Source organism: Plectropomus leopardus, chromosome 17 (genome assembly GCF_026936395.1).
Source record: "Plectropomus leopardus strain MGB_pleo_1.0 chromosome 17, ASM2693639v1, whole genome shotgun sequence".
Classification (NCBI taxonomy): Eukaryota; Metazoa; Chordata; class Actinopteri; order Perciformes; family Serranidae; genus Plectropomus; species Plectropomus leopardus.
Window position 1 is genome coordinate 19,588,495 of NC_142192.1, and position 17,510 is coordinate 19,606,004.

A 17,510-nucleotide genomic window follows, 5' to 3' on the forward strand; every position below is an offset into this window, starting at 1 on the left:
ATTCAGTAGTCCACCTTACACCTACTACCCCTTTCTCTGTCAACTTCTCTCTTTTCCTCTCAAATACAAACACACGACCTGGAGAGCCGTGTCTTGTGCTTACTGGCTGTAGCATGCCACCTGGTCCAGATGTGCATGCAAGACATTTGTAGGCAGGTTTCCATTAACTCTCAAATTGAACAAATTGAAATTGCAAATACAAAACACACCTAATAGAAACATGTCAATTTCGAAAAAACTCCTGTTTATTGCAAAAAAGTTTTTACGTTTTTTCGCTTATGTGGCTCATACGATGTGCATCACTGGGTGGCGGTAATGCAACTTTATGCCAACTGCTATTAAACCCAAAGAAGAAGAAAAAGTACAACAAAATCACAAGACATTCTACAAAACATGACATGGTATATGTGTAAATTTTTTTTAACTCTTATACGAGACAAAGGAATTAAGGCAAAATTAGGCTGACTTTATTGAGTGGCTGCAATAGAAATAAACCTGGCAATGTTTTGGACATTCATCACAATGCCTTTTTGGAATGTTATCACATAACATAGCGAGAGAAGTCGCATTATATCCCTCAGTGGAAACGCAACCATCTTGATATTGTGTTTTATCGATATTTGGAAAATATTTCTTAATTTTTGTGCAAATCTGTGATGGAAACCCACTCTGTGATGCATCTGTGATACATAGCAGACTTGTGAGGTAACTGCCGAGGAAATGCCAATTTGCCTTTGATCTGGGTCATTTTGGGTGCTCTAAAACCGTCGGCGAGCAGAAAATCAGGGCTAAAGGCATGTAGTGTGAACTAGACATAAGTGGATCTTGTGCTGGAAACTTTTAATACCTCTGCGTTGGCAGCAGTCATGGTTGGAGGCGTTGTGTTTATTGGGTTGTCTATACAAACGTCCCATTCTCGTGAGCCCAGTATCCCAGGAGCCCCTTGAGGGATTTCCATAGCTCAGGAACAGAAGGGGAGACATTTGGGCAGATACTGAATTGGTGACACTAATCTTGGGTGCCCGTCTTGAAACTGTACTGATTGCAAAGATTGTCTGTGCTGCTGGATTGAAGATGTTTGTGAAGCATCCGCATTTTAGATATTGTAACTTCTTTGTAACAACATCCATATTTGAAGCATTTTCTACTGTCATGGCTTCAACTTCCTTTTCTTCTGGTAGTCCACCACAAGTTTGTTAGTTTTGCTGATCTTGAGTTTCAGGTGATTGTTGTTGCATCATGTGAGTCCTCTGTACTCTTCTGTGAGAAGTTATCTCTTTATGAAGACAGCTATGCATATATTATTTTTCACTGAAATTGTGTAAGTCAATATTGTGTCAACTTCCTCTTCACCAGAAAATACACTCAGTACCTCTATGAGTCTTGACAGAGATGGGTGCAGACTGCAACTTGACTAGCTGGCAGATTCATACAACACAGAGGTAGTAATTCTAGTTATTAAATTGTAAGTAGTTCTTGAAATACATCACTGCTAGTCAGTTTTTGACAGAGAAAAAAGCCGACATTGACGTCTCCAATTGATGAAAAGCCTACATAAAATTTTGCTACATCCTACAACAAAAGGGACTTTATCTGAAGGTGAATGAACAGCCTTTGTTCTTTCAACAACTGTAGGAGAACACAAAAAGAGACACATTTTGGTTTTCAACGTGGCATCTCCGAGCGATGGAACCAACTCACCGTGGTGAACTGTAGCTGCCCCAATCCCTCATCCTCGACCCCGTGGTCTTCGGGGACCAAACACCAGCCGGCAAACCAGAGATCAGCTCTGCTACAGCTGGTTTCTGGTTAGGGGATGAGACTGGGGCCAAGAGGCGCAGGGAAGGGGAGGGGCAAAAAAGAGAAAAGCTAGCAAGGAGGTTTCTGGAAAGCAGTAACCTTTCCGATGATGAGTGCGTTTCCCATTACTGCTCTGACACCGGATCCGGGGAGATGATTTAATGGCGGCATTTTGTTTTTGCTGACTTCACCCTTTTTCCCCCCTATTAAAACAGAAAACACAAGAGCTGGGACTGGGGCTGTGTGGGAAGTGTGGCCAAGCAGCTAAAATCTATTACTCCCCTGCTTCTTCCCCCGTCTCTTTATCCCACTGATTCCGCCACAGTGTGGGTCCGCTCCAGTGCTTCCTGAGGTACACGCTCTTCCCTTTCCTCCTCCCTAACTGCTTTCTGTCTTATCCTCTTTAAACTGCACTGTGTTGCCTCCTACCCCATTTTTTAATCATTACACACTCAACACAAGCCACAAAGCCCTATGGGTGCCTTATATCTTTATTGATTACCTCATCATAGACTTGTTTAATGGAGTTGCAGTTGGCTACAAGCTGTTCTAGTGGAATTTCCGTATCAAGGTACCAATGGAGTAGAGACTGAGTTTCTGGCCGAGTCAGACGCTACAAGGCTCGAGTTTCTCCCACAGAGGTGAGGGCACAGACCTGCAGCTGAAATCGACTCTTCTCCAGGGTTGTACCCAGTTCACTGGGGCCCCCTGCTGGAAATAGAAAGGAACATGCCATATAAAGTACCAGGTGAGAGCTGTAGCGATCACTCCCCTTCCCCTCCATCGCAGCTGTGAATGAGTTGTGTCCAGACCAGCCAATAAAGGCAGCCGCTCTGACTTGGCTTTTTCCATAGGTGCGACTTCAGCAGTCTATTCATTTCTTCCCCCTCTTGTAAAACAATGGCTCTTTTCTAATGTCGCAGTGACCCGACAGTAAATCAAAAAAGTAGGAGGCTCGCAAAGTCCAATAATCTACTCCTTTCTATGGGAAGACACTGGCACACTTTGTCATGGATGAGAGTCAATGGCCGAGTGCTTTGTGTCATATTGATTTCAGTCACGTGGCCACTCCCAAGGTAATTGCATTGCCCACTTGTGATAAATTCATTGCCTTGTTTCAGTCACTTGGGCTCAGCACTACTAGAGAGAAAAGAAGTTTCTTAGGGCACACAAACCCACTGTCGATACTGAGGGCACAAAGCAGGTGGGAAGCAACAACCATCAATAATCCTGCAGGTTCTGCCTCATCATTAAGGTTATTCAGCTCAGTGCCTCATTTGTGTTTTTGATTTCTGTCATTGTTTTTGTAGTCTGGTTTGGTTTTGATAAGGAAAGGAGAACATGGGAGCCGATGCCTAAAGGGGTTCAATTCAGTCACAGAGAAGCAAATCAGAATAGGCAGAATGATAATACTCTCAACTGGTAAACAACAAATACTCACATTAACAGATTAGTTAACAATTAAAGCAAGACATATTTTTATTTATCATGCAAATGAAAAGCTGAATTAAAAAGAAACAAAACACACTCTCTTGCTCAATTCAATACACTCAGATTTTGCTTTTTTTGTAGCTTGACCCCAACGGGGCTTTTCTGTGTGCATGCACTTTTCTTGACACTCCCGCCACAGTTAAACCCAACGGAAAGAAATCCAACATCGACCGATGTAAGATTTTGTTTTTTATGACACTTCAAATATGAGGAAATGGTCAAGGTGTTGTAATGTAATTTTAGCTGACTTGACTATATTTTGATGAGAGGTTGGAGCTGTGAAGGAGTGAGAGGTGGATTTGAATCACAGACTGTAGCAATGCCTTGTGCGCAGCCTGTCACTCAGGCCCGCCCTTAATTATGCATAACTTTGGGCCTTAATAAAATGTAGTTAAAAAGTTAAGTTAAAAAAAAATTGCCCCCATACCATTATCATGAATGTTGAAATTAGCTACAGAGACCAAAGTTGTATGGTTTATTTTGCTGTAAAGTTGGGCATTTTAACATCAGGGTCTATTAGGATTTATTCTATTTTGGAGCCAGCCTCAAGTGGCCATTTGATGAACTGCACTGTTTGGCACTTTGCATTGGCTTCATTTTTCAGCCTCAGAGGCTGCCATTTGGGTATGTTCACCAACTTAAGCCAACTTTATGGAGATATAATGCTTTATAGCAGACATTACAGAATTAGTTTGCTGACTGCTGACTCTTGTGAACTTGTACCACATTAACGCTTGTTTTAACATAATCTCATATTGCCACACATTCCCACAGTTAGAAGGGTGGGTGAGGGTCCATGTTACCATTGCAAAAGGTGCATATTTTCTTCAGTGTTATTTAGAAAACTTAGAAAACTCTTCTGTGCTAATCATTTGCCTTTGAGAATACACTGAGGAAATAAAGTCTTTGTATAAATTAACAGATAAAATCCCGAAATTAGCTTACAAATGACACATTATACAATTATAGTGTGTTATGCAGCATTATATTGGTCTGTAATAGAACGAAATACAGACTGTTTTGAATAGATAAGGTTTGTTCTGTCAGGAACCACAACACAAAACTCCAAGCATTTATACATAAATATAAATATAAATACTGTATACATAACTCATTTGACTTGGTTCACTTTGCATGAATTATCTTACTATTATTCAGGTCCAAATAGCTCATATTTAGAAACAAAACATACTATTTGATCAAACGGACTCCATCTTATATTGTGACAGCAATGTTCTCGTCAGTGCGATTTATTAAGTTGTGGTCATAGGTCACAGAATATTTCTGCAGCTTTGGTGGATAAATTGAGGCTCTTTGCGGATCCTCAAGTCATGAAGCTTTCTCTTTTTGGCACCTGGACAGCAATGTGACAGCCATTTTGAAGAGGTGGATGAGATCAAACGAAGCCAGTTTATGGGCCACAAGGCCCGCTTGGCGAGGATGGGTCTGAGGGGAGCGGAGGGGGGTCTGAGAACTTCACACAGAGATTAAATACCAGATGAAAGTGGACACGAATCGCCAACCGAGAGCAACATGTGTAGCAGACAAAAGCAATCAATCACGTCCCCTCCACAACCTCACCTCCAATAAGATTAGATCAATCAATAACCTCTCTTATGAGTGATTGGATTTTGTCTGCTTCCAAAGTGCAAGGGAGGGGGATGGGGACTGCTCAATTTTCCCAATGATTAAAGCTGGGCCAAATTGCTTTGATAACATCAAGGACCTTGCTGTGGCAGGGTGTGTAAGGGCAGTGTTGGGAGCAGATAGGCTGGTGGTCGCAGGTGACAGTGAAGAGACTTAGAACGACACTGGCTACATTTCGTAGATCAGCAAGTGAAGGTCCAAATTCATCCTCCAAGGGGCAATACTGCCAAAATTCGACTTTTATGGATCAAACACTGGCCAGAAACATCAGTTTCCTCACTGCCTACATAGTTAACCAGCCTAAAGAGCCGACCACACCAAGAAAGATATGGCTATAAATATAAAATCGTTCTACTTAGTTGTTAGTTGTTCTGACTCAAGTGAATGGCGGAGTCTATGCTTGAGCAGTATAAGACGGTGTAAGTGGCGCTAGAACTTAATTTCAGCTTTTCAGACAAATAAATGCATAATAGAAACACACAAAGTGTTAAGAAAAGTAATATTGTCACACCTGTTTTCCTTATTAAACAGAGAAATACTACTTTACACCTTGTTGATGCTCACATAGTTAATGTTCTTGGTGCGGACTGCCTTTAATACTGACTGACCGCAAAACATATGTGGTCTGTGATGTCACCCGTTGTTTCTAAATTGATGTTTTTTGTGATTTACAGTTTGGTTGTCTGAGCAGTCATTTAAGCCAGAAACTATACTTTTAAACTAAAAAGTATACTTTTGTAGGGTTATCGAGCGAAGCGAGTATACTCTCCTATATAATCCAATGGCTTTTTGTTGGGTGGCTAGGTGGATATACTGTAAAATGCTAGAAAAAGACACCACTGTGCACACACATTCTTAGTCCCCAGAGGAGGAAGTCAAATTACTTAAATGATGTGATTTTTTTACCTAGCACCACCAACTAGTAAAAGATTTCTTATCCTGAAATCCTGACAAATACTGGACAGTTGGGTATATGAACTTTTTGAATGCAATTATGCATTACATTTGCACTCATTTGAATTTAATGGAGTACAAGTAACCAATGAAAAGCTTTACACACACACACACACACACACACACACACACACACACACACATATATATATTTTTTCTTTCCTAGGTGATTCTAAGTTAGATTTTGCAAAACTATTTGTGTTCAAAATGCATACACATGAAATTGATATCAGTGGAATGACTATTAATTTGAAAGCAAATGCACAAGTTTCCTATAATGCTGGAATGTTCCCTCAACTGCTCCTGCAACTTTTTGCCCTTTTACACCATGAACTGGTATCCTGTAGTATTAGTTTGCATGACACAGCTAATATTATGATAGTTTTCATAATTCTGGGCTCTACCTTTCCCTTCCCTCAAAGGTCAGTGCTGTCAAGCTTTTTTGCTATCTGTCAACAGTGCATAGCATTGTGCCAGATTTCACCAAAATATAACATCAGATCTCCTTGTGTATTAACAGCGACTCTAACAACAATAGCTCTAAATGCACTGAGCACATTGCATTCCCTCAGACACTGCTGTCTGTGTTACCAGTGGACTGTTGTTCAGCCCTTAGTGTGAATGTGTGGAATTCTTCAAATGTGAAGCTCAATTCTGCACATTGTAGCCCACCTTTCATAGATAAATGAAGATTAAAAACCACATTATCACACACATAGAAAACCATGCATCTGCATCAGTGAGCAGTGCTTTAATTCAAACATCTTCCCCACGATACACAACAAACATTAAAAAAGGTTCATTAAGGTAAAGTAATTAGGGAAGCGCGTGTGCAGTCGTCACAGTCTTGCCAAATAAAAAGAGCCCTCCTGCGAGTTTGGACGGTCTTCAAGAGTCTCCAGCAGCGAAACTGAGGAGTTTGCTCCTTCCTTTTCGCCTTAGTTGGAGATTCATGCGAAATCAATTGGCGGTTTGTGTGCAACATAGGAGAATGCTCATTAGTGGAACACACACACTTTGGTCATTTGTCTTCTATTCACTAGGTGGCCAGAGGGCACTTAAAATTCCCATCGTTTTCTAGGCAGATATGCCTGCTCAGCCCATCCCAGGTCCTTTACCCTGTGTGTATGTGAGCAAGAGAAACAGAGAGAGATCCACCTGCCTTGGCATATTCGTGCTAATGTGCAGCAGCTGTTAGCTTATGCCCCTACAACTCATAAGATGCCAATTATCTATGCCAATTAAATTTCTACTCTGATTTTCAGAAATCCACCACGCTTAATGTGTAAACACTACAGGTATATTATTAGACACATTCACAGCCTTCCCTAGCCCAATGCCAGAGGGCTACGTTTAAAAAATTTATGCTTATTAGAGTTTGGCTAGGCTCTTTCTAAATGGAGGTCCCCACTGTTCTGTTGGTTGCTTTAAGGATACCTCTGGTTGTCAGAAGTTTGGCTTGAATTTGTGCTTTTTGCCATGATTTCTAGTGACCTGAAGTTACCCAGTTAATTGCTGACATGGGAGATCACGGTGGTGGGCAAAGAAACATGAACAATCAGACAGTCACACAGTTTAGAAAGTTTGTTAATTTTTGATTCATTTCTTCCTAAGTTGCTCTTTGCATTCCTAGCGTGTTTTAAAAAAAGAACATAAAACTAGGCCAAATTATTCAAGTTTCAAAGGGTTAAGGCGCCAAAACTACTTGGTTAGGTTGAGAAAAGGATTGTGTTTTCAGTTAAAATAACTCTGTATGCATAAGTATGTTGTGAACATGAATTGATAGTGTAAAGGACATAGGTACCTAAAGTTAAAAGAAGTCAACATGACTTATAGTTTCACACAGGACATGAACAGCTGTCTCCTGGGGTCCTGTGTGTGATCCCACCTCTACGTGGACTTTCTCGCACTTTCAGCTACCTCTGAGGTTGTAATATTAACCCACCACCCATTGCATGTTGTTGTTGAACCAGGGAATTCATGTGTTAAGAGTTTGTGGTCATTTTAAGTCTTACTGTGAGATGAATCACACAAATCGCAGTAATGCCACCTTGTGCGGAATTTGTATGCTGGAAAACGTTCTTTTTTTTTCCCTGAATTCAAATTGTTACTGTCAGACAGGTCAGTATCCTTACAAAATAGCTGTAACTATATCCACATAGAGCATTTGAACCTATGTTTACCGCTGTAGGTGTTAGAAAATTAATTGTCAATCTTTAACAAAATTAGTCCATCTCAATGACAGAAATTCACTGTTGTTTTGGTCACTGTCCTAACAGAAAGACGTTTAACATAAAGTGAACGAAATACAGAAAGGATCCTCAGCAAGCTGTTGACTCCTGAGGCAAAGTTGCCATTTGCCATATTGAACATGTCTGCAGAGCCATCAGATCTGATAGCATCAAACTGCCTAATTCCTTTCAGCACACGCATCCAACACAGAGCTGGCTTCATTGTTGAGGACTCATAATTGATATCCAAACATTTGCTGCCATAAATCATGCCTAGACAGCTTCTTGGACAGAGTGTATAATGTGATTTCATGATATTCATCCTGAAACCACAGCATGAGAAGACAGAACAATCTCAACAAAATGAAACTGAATCAGTGTTGAGGAGCAGTGATCACCCGCTGATCCAATAAATCCTGTTCATTTTTTTGACGGAGGCGAGGAGAGTGGATCAGCAGCTTCCTGAATGCCTCAACTCTACAGGAGTGATAGCTATGTGTCTGTTAAGAAGAAAATAGAGTGAATTTCCTGTAGAATAATTTATTGGAATATCTTAAATATGGTTTCAGTCAATTGTTTAGCCACTTTCCTAGATAGATAGATAGGTACTTTATTGATCCCGAGGGAAATTTAAGAGATCCATGTGTAAGGTATGCTATTTTTCACGCTTTAACACGCTTCCTTAAAGGGTCTTTCAGTACAGTCAACACTGAACAAGACTCTAAGGTGGCCAGAATGGTACAATTAATTTGTATGAACTGAAAAGACACTAAAATAGCAACAGCTCTTTCTAAGCCTATACTCTGCGAATAAAGGGTTATGCCATGGTCACATTTCCTAACCAACATTGTGACCATGGTCGTACTTGTCAACAGACATCAACCACCTATGACTCAAAAGCGCAAACATTCTTAATTATGCATAAATTTAAGCCTCAGTAAAATTTACACAGGTTTAATAAAATAAAAAATTAAACTCCTTTTCAGTTTTAATGAACGAGTAAATTAGCAATAGAGACTACAACATATTTTGCAGTAGGTTGTAACCAGGCTGTTTATTTCTTCAGTAAAGTTGCCATTTTAACCTGGGGATAGATGGGGATTGACTCGCCTTTGGAGCAAGCCTCAAGTGGTTGATCCAGGAATTGCACGTTTTGGCATTTTGGGTTAGCTTCACTTTTAAGCCCCAGAAGTTGCCACTTGGCAAAAAGTCAGATTATCAGCAATGTTACTGCAATTCATTCAGTTCAAGTCTGTAATACATTTCGTGGCAATCCATCATTTCACTCATTTCGTTTCGTTTTACGCAAAAATCCTATAACCATATAATTTAACAAAGGTTTGGGCCAATCCACCCAATAGTTGTTGACATACTCACAGAATAAGTAAAAACTTTGACCTTTTGGTGGCGCTAGAGGAAATATCAGGGGATCACCAAAGCTTCTCATGAATACAAAATGTTAATTCATCCAATAGTCGCTGATACATTCGGCCTTGACTGAAGTACTGAAATAGACCTCATGTTGTAGCTCACACAGCTGTTCCTTTCTACCTCCTCTCGCTGCCTCTTTGAGCAGGAAACAGGCCTATTTTGCCTGCCGCTTATAATCACTACACTATGAGCACCTTCATTCATTAGAGAGTGGCTGCACTGAGTAATATGTAACGAGTTGGACAGAAACCCACCCTGCAGGAACTCTTACAACCCCACTGCCTGTATAGACTGTGACTTTATTTTACTCTAACCAACAAAAGCCAAAGTCATTTTGTGTGCAGTAAATAAAGCAGCAGTCAAAGTTTCTCTTTCACAGTTTTCACATGTCCCAGTTTACAATATATTTATGTTGAACTAAAAGCCCTTTTGGCTATATTCCAGTGCAGTACATAATTACACCTTGGGACACCTTCATATTAATTTATTTTTTAACTCATTTGTAGAACAAGCAAATTCATTTTCTTCTTTTTTATTAACTGATGTCCATGAATCACTGGTCAGCAGAGCTAGTGAAACACCCAACAGCAGGAAACAACTGAGGGAAGTCAATACTGTATTGATACACAATACATTAAAAGCACAGCTGTGTCTGAATCAGGAGAGATTGGCCTGTGACTGTTGCACAAGGAAGGCAGACTTTTCTTTTAATCATTTATGAGACTGACTGCCCTTCAACAAGCTCCCCCTGCCTGGTAAACACACACTCACTCCACAATTAGAGCCAATTATGCCCTGATCAATGAAGGAGATTCACATTCTCCAATGAAAATCTGATAACAGCTTAACAGCCAGGGAGGTCAACCTGAACCCTCCTTGTTCGTCTCTATTACTGGGGAAAGAATGATGGCAAGAGGGGTTTGAAGACAGGGAGAAAAACGCAGAAAGACAATAGTGACAAGTGTATCTGCAGGGTTGAGACAGACTTTAAGACGTTAGTATGGTAGAGTTTAAGATCAATTTATAACCTGTGAAACTACAAAGGAGCGTTGCTCTAAGAATACAGCACATGTGACGCCTACTTTTCCTGAATTCAGTAATCACATTACAGTTACTGATCAAACTTTTATGTCATTACTTGTGTAATGTGACTTCATGCATTATCTGCGTAATGGGCAAATTGAAAAACTCAAACTTGCCAACAGCTAGTGTGCCTTCGGAGAGGCTCTTGTGCTGACTTTGAGGAGGAGCAGTAGCTCCTACTCATGAGCAGCAAGAGAGAGCCCCAGTAATCATTCTTAAAATCCGGAAATCCGCATTTCAGCATCTACCCTCGCCTAAAAGTCTGAGTTTTTGATGAGGAGACTTAAATCAGGTCTGTAGTTAACACAAGCTGAATAGTTTCTTTATTGCATTCTTATCCTCCGGGATGCAGACACTGAATAACTAATTGTCAAAGTTGTAATAACGTAAACAGTCTTTTTTAAATAGGAACATCTTTCAAAAAACAATTTTCTGAAACAAAATTCCCAAATATAATAAACATGACAAAACAACAACACATACCTCATGGCCATTGATTTTGTTTACATAGAATTGCATTTTGGATTTTGATACAAAAAATGAGTACATATTTGAGTGCTGGCATGAAGTCACATGACCTGAGCAGCTGACCCATCTCCTCCTTCAGCCTTTCTCATGACATAAAGTGCACCCATGTAATGCCCCTCCCAAATGACATGATACAGAAACCATTTCATTCAGTAAATGAGGGATGTTCTAAATCTATTCAACTCCTGGGTATAACCATCTCTCAGTGTGTCCTCTCTGTTGTGCGACCCTTGTTACTTCACCTGAGGACACAGAGTCAGTCCAGCTTTAGGAGACACGACAGGCATTTATCTGACACTAACAAGGCCTGTATTTATCTGGCTGCTGATATGAACCATTGGACAGTCAATGGCTGTGTAAGGTCAAGGGAGTGGAGTGATTAGAGGGACTTATGAATGCATTAACAAAGTCTCATGACTGACAACTAGCTGCCTTGTCATCATCCATCATAGCTCCTGAGCTCGCCTCATCATTGTAGGGAGACGGGGGCTTTATTTATGTGAGACGTAACACGTGCCCTTCCTGTCTGTGCCTCAGGTGTGACGAGTGCCGGCTCTGCTATCACTTCGGGTGTCTGGACCCCCCGCTGAAGAAATCCCCCAAGCAGACAGGATATGGCTGGATCTGCCAGGAGTGTGACACATCCTCCTCCAAGGTGAGTGTTGACTGTATGTGTGCATTTCTGAGACAGCAGTGGAAGAGGGGGGTTCAGTTGGGGAAGGGCTGGCGTTCTCTAACATCTCATCATCGTGAGATTATTGAAATAAGATATGCGTATGTCATGATGTTTTTATTCATTCTTGCACTTATTTGTTCAAAATTTTATCATTCAACCTTTTATTTATCACATGAAATCGTACACAGTACCCTTTGTTTGTAATTGCTGGAGATTCATAGTACTGTCTGTAACAACTAATTTCCCGAAGTTTAAACTTAGCGTCATTGACCAGGCTAAAAAGAAAAAAAAAAAGGTAAGAAAAATATTTTAGGTTTTTTAAGAGCCACATTTTCAACAACCAAATCACATTTTAAGTCCCAGGAAATGTGGTATTTTGCACTGTGCGTTAAGAACATTGCACATTATCCTAGAAAAGATAACAATTCACTAAATAAAAGTAAACAAATACCATTTATCTGTGTATTTAACGGCCCAACTCATCTCCATTCAAATACCACACACACACTCATGCTGTCACTTTCATGCATCAGTGTGCACCAAAGTGAGACACAAACACACACACCAAGTTACAGAATTTTCAATATCTCCCGTGCGCCTAACCAATGACAAGACTAAGTGCCTCCCTCATCCAGCCTATAGCGACAAGTGTGTGTAAAGGCTCATCCAAACTTCCTGCCCTCCTTGGACAGCTGAGAACTTGTACTGAACAGGTGGATGTGTGTGAGAGACAGAGACAGAGAGCCTCTGACGATCAGAGACGCCGCTTTCACATGCCGATCCAAACTCCTCCCATTTTCCTGTGGGTATCTTCATAATAACTTTAATTGTTCGGTATTTCTGGTACCGGCTGGCGAGGTTATCAGCGTTTAATAGACTTGTAATCTGATCGTGCACATCCCTCATACCGACTGACAACGTTGTTACTGTCATTTGATTGGTGCGATATTTGTGTGGACGGGCCTCGTTTCGTTATTCAAGCATGATGATCCACAATGCCAGCCTTGTTGTTTAACCATGTAAATTGCATAAATTAGCTACTTATCTATAGTTACAGGTACAGACAAAACGTCTGTAGCTCCTTTTTTAATAGCTAAACCAACTGAATAAGATATTGTATTTTCTTTCGGAGTATCAGTGTAACTACCAACAGAGGTGGCTTTGCAGCCACTTTGCCACTGTTGGTACATGTGTTGTTGGCTCACTGGAATAACTTACTAGAACACTTAGTGGAACTCGGCCACCATTACTGTTATCGGTTTCACCTGTGCTTTTCCTATTATGACAAGTCAAAAAGGCCTGTTGGAAATATTGTAGCAGTCGAGAAATTGCTGAGAAGTGTACAAAGTTCTGAGGTCATTGGTGGAGCTACCTGACAGCCTGGTCTTTTTGCCATCACTGAAACTGGACTCATGAAAAAGAGACAACTAATGCTAGTTAGATTCTGTCCTTTCTGTAGGACTAGCATGGTGCTGACGGAGCACAGAGCTTGACACCAACTCAGCAGTGTTGAAATAGCGTGCACAAAATATAATGTCTATGGGAATCAGTACCAGCATTAGCAGGCAATTCGAACCAGCTTCCATTTTTTCAGTGGAATATGTTGTCTATAGCTGTCCAAATGACTGTCCATCTCTAAAATAGATCCATAAAAGCAGGATTTAATTTTCATCAGATAATACAAGAAAATGAACCTGGAAAACTACTTTTTTTCCCTCTTTTTGTTTAGTCATTTGCTTGTTTTTATTAAATTATATTGCAATAAAAGGTCACATTTGGCCACTTCTCAACGTAATTGATAAATGTATCCCCATTTCTATCTCTCTAGAAACTGGTAGCCTGCCCCGTGAAAAATACGGGCTGATTGATGCTGGTGCAGGAGAAGTAATTTTTAAAAGCAATAGTAACAATGCTGAATCACAAGAACAGAACATTCAATTATCAAGAAAGGTCTAATGAAATTTTAAGTGGATCCGATAAGAAATTCAATAAGAAACCTTTTAGTTTCATCTTTATCATGTATGTTTATTTGTAGTATGTTTTTGCATCAATGACCAATTTTAGTGCTATGTTTTTTTTTTATTTGACATTCAGTATTGTATATTCACACAGGCCATAAATATTTGGTATTTTAAGTAAAATGTTCAACTGATGAATGATGAATTTACTCCAACTTCCGCCATCCTGACAGTTTGATCTTTGACATAATTGAGTTATAATGGTCACACAGATATAAGTACACATGAAGAAAAACTGAATATTAGCATCAGGCCAGGCAGCATGCTCTAGTATCTGATGTGACGTCTGTCTTTTTACATTCATAATGTGATTTCCAGTTAGTTCCAGTTTACTGGGATTCTACTCTACCTGTTATCCCTCAGCACAGTTCTGTTGAGAAGAATTTTAAGCTACAGTTTTAAATATTGGCTGTTTCAATTGATTGTTTTTACCATAGACTGACAACATTACAGTTACCAAGAAGTTAAGGCAAAACATCGCCCCCTAGTGGCTGGCTGCAGTATAGGTCATAAATTCCACACACTTCAAGTTAGTGGGTGGGACATGGGCCAAGCTTAAAACTCAAAGTACACATCAAATACATTTTTCTCAAAGAGAGTTTGTCATTTTCGATATAGTTTGTTCAAGCATTTGTTTTTCTGATATAAAGTAAACCAAGATTTTGCTTCTGTGTTTCTTATGTTAGCCTATACGGTAAGCTAAAAAACTTGTTTTAGCTTACCGTTTAGGTTTACTGTAACAGGAGATCATTTGTTATTAGCCATGCGGCATTGTGTCAAATGGACAAGTTTGCATGACATCACCTACCAGTGGTAGGCATTATTATTATTATTATTATTATCACCATTATTATTATTATTATTATTATTATTATTATTATTATTATTATTATTATTATTATTATTATTTTATACGGTACCAAACTGGTTAAGAGGCACAAACAGAACAGAGTTGGTCTGCACAAGTTCTTTATAATCAAATCTCAAAAAGTCACAAAGGACATTTTAGTTTCAGATCTCATAACTCAGTTACAATATTCTAATATTATACTTTTATTTTGTAGACCTTTAGCAGTAAAGACAAAGAAACCGGTCTCTGTGGCTCTCCGTCCCGTCAGCTCTGCATCGTCTTGCCCCCTCTTAACTTTCCTTTCTCATTCCCTCTGGAGTATCTTTTCCCTGTGAAGTTGCTCCCATCCTCCTCCCCCTCCCTCCTACTTGTTAACATCAATGGGAGAACCAATGGCCTTCGTCTCCATCTGTCCCAGAGCACGTCGAAATTTCACTGGTGACAGAAGAATAATGTTTGCTGTGGTGACGTGACAAATTAATGTGAACGTTTTTCTCTTCATTCCTTTAGCAAGCAAAGATCAATCATGTTCAGTAACTATGAGTTTGTTCAAAGCATCTGTTATACCAATCTGTTTATGTTCTACTTAGGAAAGTACTTCATAGATAGGTTTAAGGAGTGAATAGTTTTTGCTTCTGGAGGATTTTTAGTATTCGATTTGAGTTCGTCCGGCACATTGAAGAGGTATGTTTAAGCAACAAATGGATGAAAGAAGCCAACACGTGTATGCCACTTCTAATGTTGCAGGGTCTACATTTTGAGAGGCAGTTAAAAATGTGACATTTTTGAGAACGCATGGTGTACAGACCTTTTAAGGCGCAAGGTGCTCAGAGTGTCTCAGTAATAGCAAGTGTGGGGAGATAATTGACTGCACTAAGGGCATCTAAAAAGCACTCTGAGATGAGAGCTGTATTTAAGGAAACTTTTATTATCTGCTTTTAAATGCCAAGCCATGCACCGTTTTTGCCTGTGGGGGGAGAATGTTTCTTAAATGCCAGCATTAAGTGCAGAATATTACCTGATCGTTGCGACTGAGATTCAGCTGCTGGCAGAGATAGCGGACGGTCGACCCCTCTGCCTGTCAGCCTGCTACAAAGAATGGTGCAGGAAGTGATTTGTCAGAGCTCCCCGCAGCCACTGCTCTTATCTGAGAGGGAGATGTATGACATCTGAGGGAAGAGGTACGCAGGAAACGGTGCAAAGTATCTTACAGTATGTGATGCTGACCGCAGTTTTGGTTGAATGTCTTGTTTGAAAACCAGTCTGTTTGTGCGTTGCACTAAATATATGAGAGGTTTGCTAGTATGTTAGTATAACTTGAACAGCAAACCGCTCTGTTTGAGTTCCAAAAATTAAGGTCTGAGCCATACCAAGTTGATCCACATCTTAAGACAAAAGTATTAATACATGTGCAACAATAAGACTGCTGTCCTGTGGAGAGGCGAGACAAAATAAATCATACAAATGAAGATAACAGCTTGTTAATTATTGTTCAGTCATGGCATATGTCATTTTAGATTGACTAATCGTTTGCTTTTGGTTTATCCAGCAAGTTAAATAGCTGGAAAATCAAAGAACTTCATCGCATTAATGCAAAAATTATACACAAAGACTAAGGCCCTGTGTCTGCCAAAGCATTTTTTTCCCAGCTGAAAACACCAGTGCCCCTCAGGAAACGCCTAGCTAGGACTGTTTGGTGGTGCAGCGTTTTTTCAGCGGGGACGCTTTGCTTTGTCATTTTAATTCACTTCATTAATTAGCTCACATGGGAGTCACACATCCAAGCTTGTCGCTATTTTTTGTTTCGGTTTTTCTGTCGCTGTCTTTCATGAATGTAGCGCAGTAGAGTAGCTAGCTATATGTGGGTACATGACATTACAATCATAATTCTGAAAGCTCTGATTAGTTGATTCAAGCTTTTCCAAGGTCATAAAAAACCTGGAAAAGTCACTGTATTTCACAATCACTTTTTCCAGGCTTGGAAAAGTCATGGAATTTTGTTGTGTATAAAAAAAATGTTGCAGTAATCATCCGTAGATAACCTTCTACATGATGTTATCTAATGGATTTTTTTTTCTGTTGCTGACAACGTAACAAAGCGTAATATGAACTGATGCGTGACAGTGTTTTGTTGACCATCATGTACATTTCTTTATTTTCCTTCCATGTTTCATCTCTCCCGCCATGTATGCCAGCAAGCTAAAATTATTTTTGAATAGAGGTTGAATTTGAAATGTATATATAAAAGGTTTGGTCTGTGATTCAGATGTATCTTAGACACATTGTAGGAAACAGCCCTTCACACAAGTGATTTTGTTAATGTCTGTTTGTCTCATGTTGTCTTAAATTCCGTCTGTGACGTCCTGATTAATGACAAAGTATCTATTTGATGATGATTTGTCCCTGTGATTTGCTTGTTTTGTTGAGATGTTTGTAGAGCGGTAGTAATTACAGAGGAGCTGCTGGTTTACAGTGTTGCAGGAAAATGCAGGAGCTGACCGTCGGTGCCATTGCAGGCATGTTTCTGTTGTGCAAAGGAGCAATAAAAGGCTTTATTAGACAGGCTTGAGTTCATTATAAACGCTGTGTTTCTGTCGGCCTGCTCGGCTTAGATAAACCTCGCTCCGACCAAGGCCACATCCCTCCCGCTGTCGCCCCAGGCCACTCGCTGAATTGATTTCAGTAGTAAAGCGACAGTGTTGCCGTAATATACGGATGGCCTTTAATTCAAGCCTGTTACCGTGCCAAGGGGTGCTTGTTTAAGACTTTATTTACACCCTTGCAGCGCTGCCTGGCATGCT

At 40.0% G+C, this 17,510-nt stretch overlaps 1 protein-coding gene across 3 annotated transcripts in view; it reads left to right on the plus strand.

The window, feature by feature from the left end:
- Positions 1 to 17,510, plus strand: part of phf14 (PHD finger protein 14) — a 90,501-nt gene that overhangs the window by 42,871 nt on the left and 30,120 nt on the right. For all 3 annotated transcript variants that reach the window (XM_088090265.1, XM_042506373.2, XM_042506374.2), the window contains exon 17: positions 11,703 to 11,820. In XM_088090265.1, the coding sequence (XP_087946391.1) occupies positions 11,703 to 11,820 (118 nt within the window). The remainder of the gene's footprint in view (positions 1 to 11,702; positions 11,821 to 17,510) is intronic.